Source organism: Nestor notabilis, unplaced genomic scaffold (genome assembly GCF_000696875.1).
Source record: "Nestor notabilis isolate BGI_N333 unplaced genomic scaffold, ASM69687v1 scaffold27764, whole genome shotgun sequence".
NCBI lineage: Eukaryota > Metazoa > Chordata > Aves > Psittaciformes > Psittacidae > Nestor > Nestor notabilis.
Genome location: NW_009927349.1, coordinates 14,157 through 24,830, shown reverse-complemented (window position 1 = coordinate 24,830; position 10,674 = coordinate 14,157). Strand labels below are relative to the sequence as shown.

At 36.3% G+C, this 10,674-nt stretch overlaps 2 protein-coding genes across 2 annotated transcripts in view; one reads left to right on the top strand and one right to left on the bottom strand.

The window, feature by feature from the left end:
• Positions 1-10,674, top strand: part of LOC104405342 (ras-specific guanine nucleotide-releasing factor RalGPS1) — a gene marked incomplete at both ends in the record, with an annotated part of 30,827 nt that overhangs the window by 7,635 nt on the left and 12,518 nt on the right. The gene's annotated exons all lie outside the window — the stretch shown is intronic.
• The window catches only part of ANGPTL1 (angiopoietin-like 1), a 17,098-nt gene that overhangs the window by 1,532 nt on the left and 4,892 nt on the right, over positions 1-10,674 (bottom strand). The window contains exons 2-4 of the mRNA XM_010014021.1: positions 7,665-8,522; positions 2,760-2,953; positions 241-511 (exon numbers count right to left, since the gene is read on the bottom strand). Coding sequence (XP_010012323.1) covers positions 241-511; positions 2,760-2,953; positions 7,665-8,490 — 1,291 coding nt within the window. The 5' untranslated portion in view covers positions 8,491-8,522. The remainder of the gene's footprint in view (positions 1-240; positions 512-2,759; positions 2,954-7,664; positions 8,523-10,674) is intronic.

The window sequence follows — 10,674 nt, the reverse complement described above, 5'->3', positions numbered from 1 at the left end:
GACCAAAACCCCCCCTTTTTAATTGTAAAAGCCATTACGGCTTGTCCTATCACTACAGCCCCTAATGAAGAGTCTCTCCCCAACATCCCTATAGGCCCCCTTCAGATAATTGATTTGAAGCATTTTTCAATAGACTTATTTTATCAGAATTTACATACTTTTTTGTATTCCATTCTTTAAAGGTAGTGTCAGATACAGATACAATCTATTGTATTCTCTTACGTGTAGCAGTTTTCTTACCTGAATACATATCCCTGTCTCTGTCCAGTGTTGTAAATTGCTTTCCATTATGCCATATCATGGAATCACCTGCGTTTCCTTGATATGTGCCTAAACGTAGCCTGTAGAATTCACTTTCAGGTTCCAGGCGGAAACTGCTGTATTCTGCATAAACCTTCTTGTTGCTCCAGTCCTCTAATTCAATCAATAGTCTGTAATTATCCTGGTTGGTAAGCATGTAAATATTTTCTAGTCCCAGCCAGTACTCTCCATCAATGTTTCCAAATCCTTTCTGTGCAAAAGAAGATCAGAAGTGGTGTTAGCTTGTGTTTCTTGTTTGTCAAACACTCATCAGCAGGAGTATTCCGAACCAGTGGAACTAGGTGACTGGAAGCTTGTTTTAAGCTTCTGAATGACTACTCAACCCATGCATTTGAATGTTTTATTTTGCTGCACTTGGCCATTTATTCAGTTGGACTGCTAGCTGCCTGAGGTACTGCCAGAATCAGTAAAGGTGGCAAAACTATTTGTTTTCTGTGATGCCCTCTTTTTAAGGTAAAGGGAGAGAGAATAGGGAAGTTGAAACAATACAAACAAAAGCTTCTTGATAAAGCTACAGGGATCTATAAGAATATATGAATAATGAAATTTAAGGGAGTATATTTCCAGGGTGGAAAAGGTATTTATGATACCAGCAGTTTCAGTGTTCATCTATGCTCTTACTAGATTTAGAAATATGAAGATGTCTTACCTTTCAAATCATAAGCTACTAGTACAGTAGCTGTGAAGTGGTATTTCATATCTGCTGTTTCTTGTCCCTGAGTGTCGTGGTTTGAGCTGAACCCAGGACACTGAGTAAACCAGCGTTGTTAATATTTGGTGTTGCAGCTAAAGGAGGTACATCACCCACCACAGCAATCTGTTGTGCTTCCTAGTCTCTGAGGTCTTCCTACCCTTGTTTTCAGGCCATTGATTAGATAGGACCTACAGTTGACTTCCTGCTACGAATCACTTCCTAAGGAAGTCTCTCTCCAGTAGATAAACAGTCTAGGCTCCTAATTCAAGCTGCAGTTTCACAAGTGGCTTGAGCTGATCTAGCATCATGCTGCTGCCAAAAATGGTAGCAGTGCTTTTGTCCTGGCTCATAGCCACATTTGCAGTATTTCCCGTGTGTCAACATTGTAGCTGTACAGCTACACAGAGATCAGGAAAGAAGCAGAAATGTGGGCATGAGGGACCTCTGTTGTCAGTGTTGCAGGCTTGCATTTAAAGCCAGTCACAGAGGTGCACGTTTGATACTTGAAATCAGGTAAATCTTCAGGCACTGCATTTTAATGAGAAATCTCTTGGGGTCAAATTTGCCCAAGCTTGAGTGGTTATCACCAGTTACACACTCTTCTACATTTTCTTTGCATTTTGTTGAAAATTATCATGGTTAATTTATAAAGCACTCTGTAACTGCCTTATAAAAAAAACGAACCAAACGAAACAACTCAAAACAAACCCAAACAAACAAATAACCAACCCAGACACAACCACCTACTTTTCTGAGAAGTAGACTTTGAATAACTGCTACTAAATGATTAACATTTAAATTATTAAATTCCAAGAATGCAAGAAGTGAAAATCATTGTGATTTTTTAATCAGTTCCTTTGTATATATGGTACTATTTTAAGATTACCAATCGAGTTAAATGTGGCGCAGCTCTCTCTTCTGATACAATGCACATGACAATTCTAGATCCACTACACAGTGTGGTGAGCACATCATAGGGAAAAACTTACATGTATGAAATCAGTAGGTTTTTATTAACCAAACCCAACCAAATGGATTTCTAGATTTCCGGTCTAGCATGTAATTACTTCAAAGCAGCATGCGTTTGTCATCCTAGGCATTATGCCTGCATAGTATCACAGTAAAACATGAGAATGTATTCCCCCTTCACCTACATCTTCAGACTTTTAACCTAACTTTACAGGTAGATGGTATTTCCTTTAATACATTATTAGGAACATTTTCAAGTTGAGGACCTGATCCTGCAAATCTGCTAATGTGCTTTAATGGATAATTCCACTGGCTGAGACTGCTTATTCATAAGGGAGACAATTAAGCTTTTAAAGTATTTGCTGTAGTTCTCAGTGTGTTAATAAAAATAATGTGTTTAGTTTGGTCTTTGTAATAAACTACTTCCCAGTCACTGTCCAGAATAACATGTCTCCCCAGTTGTGTTGTGCATTACAAATGCAGGCTAATTCGGATGGTAAGTTCATACAGAGTTCGGTAATGCATTGAGTGAAAAAGGACATTCCCACTGAAACATTTGCCTCTGAGGGATGACCACTCTTTTTAGTTACCTTTGTTAATAAAATTAATTTTACTATCTAACTTAAGCAGCTATATATTTGCAGTTCCTCAGTGTTTATCATTCAGTGCAACAGTTTGCAATGAAGAATTGCATTTGAAATGTTTACGTCATCTTGACTTCGCTAGGTAACGTCTGTGAAATGAAGTAGCTGATTTTCTGCATTCCAGAAGTTACCTTGTAACTGTCCCAGTTCCTGAAAAAGTTGACAGATCCGTCTGTCCTCTTTTGAATAACTGCCCATCCTCCAGGGTCCAGGCTGTTCTCACACCATAGTTGCATTGGCTCATTACTATTTTCAGGTTTGATCATATAAATCCCGCTGTTGGAATGCCCAGCTTCCTTGGCTTGTTGGCAGTCTTTGAATGGACCTTTTTGAAAGAAATACTGTAAGCATTCAAGCTTGGCTATGCAGGGGACATTGTTCAAGCATATTTTGTAATGGTAATGGAAAGCCAGTAATTAAGGTAAAACTACCATGGAAAACAGTGTAAAAAGTTACTGTCTTAGATTAGTTGTGTATATATAAACAAACATGTCAATATTTCATATGTATTTAAACAAAAACTTGATTTTACTAAACAGATAATGATGGGTTACCAGCACCTATTTTTTTTAACTTCATCTATTGTGTCAGATCTATACACTGACTTTGATATTTAAGTGCATTATGATTTTTGCAATTTTTTCCTTCACCTTTCTTCTTCTCTCTTTACCTTTTGTAAAAGGTAAATGTCAGTTTACTACATTGTGCTCTCATCTGAATAAATGTACTAGTGTATCCATTTGAAACTAGTGGAAGTTTAGAATAAACCCAAAACATATGAACAACACACACACACCCTCCCAGTACGTAAATAGTTCTAGAGCTGCTGTAAGAAATATTTACTGCCAAAGTCTACAGACATGGTATTTAGTATAAGAGTATTCGTATGCTGCATAAACTTTTTGCCTTTACATACTTACCCAGTTATAGGATCAGCCTGTTAACTGGGGATAGGAATCTTTTAAAGTTTTGTGTGTCATCCTGGTGTGATATGTGTATATGGATACTGATCAAGCAAATATGTGAGCAATGGGGAGAAGCCCTTTTGAGCAGCTAAAAGGGCTTACTTACTTTTCTTCAAGGCTGTGATTCTACAAAAATGCTGTTGCTGTTGACAGTGCTGCTTGAAAGCTCTATTTTAGACCATGTGAGTAGTGGTTTTACAAATACTACTTACAGAAAAGCATCTGGTTATTCTGCAAGAAACATGCAGCTTGCATATTTCTGAAAATTTTGCCCAGTTTGCCTTTCAGTTTTTGGTAGTATTTTTATTTTCTACCTTTTAGAAAAGGATTTATGTTCATGTATCATTACTTGAGCTGATTTAGAGACTGATTATTTACTATTGAAAAGCAGGGTATGTTCTGATGGCTAGTTAGTGGTCAGTGCCCTAAAAGTCTTTGAAAACTTATACTTGGTAAATCTGAACTTAAATTACCTACAGCTTTCCTCTCATTTTAGGAGGTTCTTTTTCTTAAATCTGCTTGGAAGTTTAGAGAAAACTCATCAGTCAGAGACAGAGCTAATATGCAAAAAAGCATAGAGTTTATTCTTTAATCAAAAGCAGAGGTTGAGTGAAAGCGACCTTCACTGCCGGTTAAGATCGAAAGTTGCCATTTGGATAAGAGTGTAATTAGCAGAAATCCATGAAGTATTTCATATTGGAGTGCAAAAACCTTGTGTATCTAATGAAGGTGACTGCTTGGAGCTTCTGACTGTGCCAGTGCTACCAGGAATGCTGTAGGCATTAAGCCATCATAAGTACTCCTGCATACTGTACTGTCAGTATTTTTCAATGTTTTTGTTGTTCTAGCAGTGCATGCAGCAGTACCTTAGGAAAGAAGTACTGTAATTTTGGTCTATGAGGGATTTTTTTCTTGCTCACAATTAAAATTTCCATGTAGATTGCGCACATTGCAAAGCTTGTCCAGTGGATAGGTAATTTCCTCAGCTAAGTTGGGTCTCATTCCCTTTCTTTGAAGTGTGTAAAATAAATTTGGATGCTGTATAACTAAACAGGGAGGTGGTTCTAGAAGTGTTATTGTAAAGCAATTGTTGCATTAGAAAAAGTGTAAGCAAGAAAGTAGTGTTTATTGTAATGTTCACTGAATATTAAGAACAGTTCAGTTAGATCTGCTGTGTATTATTTCACATGATTTCTACTGGAGGAGGAATTGGGGGCTCATTTTTCAATGAGACTCCCAAGCAGATGTTTGGAGTGATTTAAAGTAGCTTTTAAGGCAGGCAGAATTGTGCTAGCCTGGTTATATAATACACTTTGATCACTTCCGAATTTCAGCTGGCATTGAGGTCACAGGATGCATCTTGTCTGCTCTTTGATGCTCAGATTTGACTATGTGATTACCACAAGTTAATGTCGGAGTAGAGGTAACAGACTTCTGCTCTCAGTGTAAGGAAATCCAAGAAATCATATAACTTCTGGTGTATAGCCTCAAATCCCTTTTGAGAAGTTCTTTTGTTATATGTATTTATTTTAAGTTCATGGTGTAAAAACTGATCCATTTATTGTTCAATGAATATACTGAGATTTGTGAAGCAGTGTAACATCTTCCAGAGGGCTGGTAGGAGTGGATGTTCTGGCTAATAAAAAAAATTAGTTTTTCTGTTTAAAATATTGTCACCTATGCAAGGAATAAGTATCTCATGCATGTCTAGTCTTCTGTAACAGTCTGTGTAAACTCCAAGCTGCTGAGACAGCTAGAAATTAGAGATTCTCTGAGATCTGTTAAATATTGCATTTCTAAAATTGCGGTTTTGACTTACGACTTATTTACAACAGAGTATGATCTGTACTTAGATGTAGTGAGAAGGAAAGCGATTAAATATTTTAAGTTGGAAGCTTAATAAAATGACTGAATCCTCTTTAAGATGCCAGATGTTACCTTGAGCAGATGATATAGAAACTGTGCTTATTTAAAGCTTCATACAGAGGATTTTTTAGGCAATAATAGAGGAAAATTCTAAAGTAAAATTGGGCACATATTAAAAAAAATAATAAATCATGTTGTTAATGGAGAGTTATTAGCAGCAGAGCGAGGGCTGTGTGTAACTTTCAAATAATTTGTCTGCTTAAACCTACTTTTTGCAATGTAATGGTAGTAAAATTTTGTGACACTGGCTATTATTCCAAGGACTAAGAGAATTGTGAAAATTATAATTCACAGGAACATTATTCTTCCTCAATTTCTAGAGCCAGTTGTTTATCCTGTCATAACCAAGCCTGACAGATCTGTTTCTAAATGGAGCTGTTCTCATTGGTCTTATCTGACATCTTCATACATTATAAATAGTCACTGTCTTTTAACTGGAAAAATAATTTTTCTGTGACATAGACAGTTTTGGTTCTGTGCACCATTAAATGTGCTTTCCTTTATTTAAGAAATCAGAGGTAATAACTGGGCTTTGTATTGCAGTTTAGAAGTTGCTGTAGCAATTCTGAACCCTCATTTCCCCAGAGCACTGCAAGAAACACTTAAACTTCAAACTCGGGAATCTAGCGCTAAATAAAGGAAGTGGAATAATGTTAAAATAAATTGACTAAAATTTCTTTGTGTTCCTTTGCAGAAATCATTTCAAACTCTGAACTTCTACGGGCAAAGGGGATAGTGAAAACCATGGTAGATAATTTGGAGGAAAATAGTGCTATTCATTTTGTATGTATAGCAGGTGTATATTGAGGGAGAAAAAGATGCATTTATAACAAAACCTTGAAGCATGGGTTTTATGGGAAACGGGAAGTTGCTGGGGCTTTTTTAGGACTACAGTTTTGCTGTTTGAGCAGACATTAACATAGTGCCTTTATATTAGCTGTTTGCTTTGTGTCATGATATGTGATTTAAATTCTCATGACATCTGGCATGTTATTTGGGTTTGTGCTGGAATTTTTTGTAGACCCTGAATAAAAATAGTTGTTCTTTACATCAGCAGCTAGTTGTTTGTAATGCTGTAGAACAGTCCCAAATGAACGTCTGTAATCATTTTAGGAACCAAGCTGAACTTCCAGCTGTGACTACAGGCAATTTAAAAGCAAAAAAAGCCAACCCAACACTCACACACACACCCCTCCCCCAGACCCTCTTGCTGTGCAAGCTAACAGAAGCCAAAAGCAAGCACTTGAGCGGATGTCTGAGAAGAACCTATTTTTCTGAATCTTTAACTGCAATTGTGTCAAAATTTTAATGAACTAAGAAACATGATAGAGTTCAGGGCAGCTCAGAAGTAGTTAATATTCTTATCACTAGTTTTGTTTCCTTTTTTAACCTGAAGAATGTGACACATGAAGATGGGACACAGCCTCCTGAATGTATTTTCATAATATCTGTGGTACTAGTTTAACTTGCCAACCCCTACTGATATCAAATTACTGGCAATGTAGTTACTTATTTTAAATTTTTAAAATTGAGTGCAGTTACCCTTTCAGACTTATCTTATAAGAAACCTATTGCATAGCTGTGTTGATGGAATTAGATGTTAATTTAAAACAGCTCAGAATAGAAGGAGTAAAATCCTTCTAGCAGGATTAACTCTTGGCAAATGTGTATGTGTAAGTATAAAGGACAACTACTTAAACTAACTTCCTTTATTTAAGATGAGATACTTCTATCTTATTCACCATTGCCAGTTACTTTATCATGTAGCTAGTAGGCATCTTCAAAGAAACAGGACTTCATACTAGAAAGTATGAAAGTATATGCTAATATTCAGTTTTGATTCCCATAACTCAAACCCAGCTGAAGACAGAAACCCCAATACTTTGTGACTCAGACGCACAAGTTCTTCAGATTGAATTTCTGAGTATCAACTATTTCAACAAATTCATCTTATGCAGCTCTACCTTAACAAGTAGACTGGCAAACTAAAGCTTTCCTTGGGGCAGGGGGAGAAAATCAGAATCAGGAGCAAGGGCTAGCTGTATCAGATACTTCTTAAATTCTGTATTCCATTTCTATAGCCAGGACAGTTTCCCTCTGAAATAGAGAAATCTTAGGTTACATAGATAGTGATAGGTAACTCACCCTCATTTATTAAAGCCAGTGGTGGTACTCTGAAAGGACTCTTTGTAGGAGAAGTAGCTGGATCAGGCGGTGGTCTTACATCTCTGTCTTTAGGGTAACCTGGGTCTCGCTGTATCTCATTGCCTCCCAGAAGAATGGGAGTGTATGGTTGGCTGTTAGGAATGTGCTGTGGCACAACTTGAACAAGAGGTGGAGACCCATGGGTGTCCTGTCGTGAGAAGATTCGCAAGCACTGCTCTTCTAGCAGGGAGATGGTCACAGACTGATTATTTACAAGATCAGTCAATGCTGCATATTTTACTTCAAGCTCCTTGTATTTTGTTGCCATCTTCAACATTTCTGTTGTAACATTAAGGACTTTGTTTTCCAGTTGGGAAAGCTCAAGTGAGTTATCACGTTTTCGAATAATCTCATGCAAGAGTTGCATGTAGAGTTGGGTGACTCGAGAGTTCATGTTACGGCTTTCTTTCCTCAGTAATTTTACTTCATTTACAATGTTTCCATCCACATCCACTACCAACTGCAAAATGTCAATCTCCCGCTTTTGCTTGGACAGCACATCCTTCAAGTTTTCTATGTCCATTCTTGTGACTTCATCTTTTCTGTTGCCAGTACCTGGTCCATTAGTATTCACGCAAATTGGCCCTGTGATTTTTTGTTCTGGGACCAAGAATGTGTAACCACATTTCTTCCCTTCCTCTCCACTGTCTGGTGAACGAGGATGCCTCCGTTGGGATGTTTTATTCGGCGTAGATTGTTCTGTACAGCGCCCAATAGACAACAGCAAGAACAATAGTACACCCAAAGTCCATTTAAATATCTTCATTTTAAAGCAAGTATGATGACTTTCAGAGGAGACTGTTGAATAGATAAAAAACAAAATCATTAAATAACTAAGGTTCCTGTACTGCTTAAGCTGCCTAAACTGATGGGTTTGCTATGCTTACATGTATGTAGACAGGTCTTTGCAATCTGTTACTTGGAGTTAGAATCCATTAGATTAGCTTCAAAGAATAGCTTTCTCTTTTGAGCAGCAAACCCTAAAATTTTGGTACTGGATTTAGTAGCAAATGGATAAATGCAATGGATAAATTTTCAAAAACAATGTTCTACTTATAGTCTGTATTATGCTTTCATTATAAATTTGACTGCAATTAAATGTACAAGGTTATAGAACATATAAAGTGCTTGCAGAATATCTTCATGGAAGGAAAATAGAAAGACAGTGGCAGTATTTTCAAAAATATCTAAATACGGGAATTTATATAAGCCTTTCTGTTCCTTTTTTAACTTTATATATACATATAGGTGTATAATTTGTTAAATACTACGTACACACATTTTTCAATTTTATACACAGACATAGGAGACTTGAAAAACGCACACACTACTTTTGGATGTTAGTGTTAGGCAGGAGATGAGTGTAAAATAGTTGTCTTTAAACACTGAAAAATTATATTATTCAAGTAACTTTAGATTTATAAGGAAAGGCTATAACACTGTTTGCTCTGCATGTGTCCCTACTCAGTTGCCTTTTGAGATGAACAGTTAAAATTGTTAGCACACTATTTTTGTGTCTGTGAGAGTATTTTTATCCAAATAACACTGAAGTATCAGGTCTGTTATCACTATAAATACCATACGGAAGTGTTTTTAAAGAATATAATATCTTTCTTTTAACTTCGTGTAAATAATTAAAATGCAACATTTAAGATCCAAGAATGATTTGAGACCTGTTTTTTAGCTTTATTTGCTGAATATTTGATATGATGAACAAAGATAGTACTTAAGGAAGAAGAAAAAACAAAACAGAAAAACCCCAAAAACCAACCAACCAAACAGAAAAAAACAAACCCTCATTTTGCATGTTTTATTTACTTTGTCGAGCAGATTTCTGCTCTTATCTCAGCCATTGATCTGTCTTTCCTTGCCCAGACTACTGTTAGCGATCCTAGGAGGCCTTGTACAGTGGCCTTTGTATAGTTACAAAAAGAAATAAAGTAAAACTAGAGAAAGTTAATTTTCATGTTGTTCCTGCCAAGTTCAAGTGCGTTTGACAATCCTGAAACAGTCACCGTGAAGGAGAAACAGACCTATAATGCTTCCTTTACATTAATGTTTACAAATGATAAGGTGACTTTTGTGTCAAGTCACTTCTCCCAGTTCTGTTACTGGCTTTAATGTTATTGCTACTAATGATGTCTTCTCAAGCTTAGAGTAAACATATAAAGTTTTTATTTTTGGCTTCACTAAGGGCAGCGGTTGCAAACTTCAAGCCCTGCTGTGCATGCTGTCAAGAATTATAGCTAGCAATCTTGATCAAATGTTCACCGTCACCTAAAAAATAACTTTTTGTTTGGCTGTTGTATCGCAAGCCCTATTTCTGTGAGGGTAAGAAAACACTTGCTTTTTAACACATACTGAAAATCATTTCTCACCCTACGTAAATGGAGAGGGTACATAAAAATTTTGATAGAGTTTATATTTCTATACTCATTTCTGTATGTTTTTGTTTTACTGTTAGCATGTAGTAATAAGTATTTTTTTGTTTTTTGTTTTTGTTTTTGTTTCTTTTTAGATAGAAGTATCGCTTTCATAATTTCATATATTTAAAATACTAATCACTTGAACAATGTTCATAGTAGGCAGTTCATTAGCTTTAATTTCCACATGAATCATGGTAAATACATGGAAAACAGGTCTGTGTGGTTTCTAACTTGATAAGGATTAGCTGAACTAATGGTTTGAAGTTGATACCTCTTCACATCACCTAAATTATTTTTAAATGCTGTTATGTTCAGTGTTTGCAGATGCAGGAAAGTGACTTCATGGTATATGGTTAAGTTTGAAGCCATAGTACAAGTCCAGTATTTTACTGTTTTCGCAGTACATATCTGCTACTTCATAGTCCAAAAAGGTGAATAACACTCTAGTTTTTGGCAGTTTTTAAGGACCCTACACAGTTACTTAAATATTGAATGGCTAGGGGTTTCCCCACAGCAGCACATTT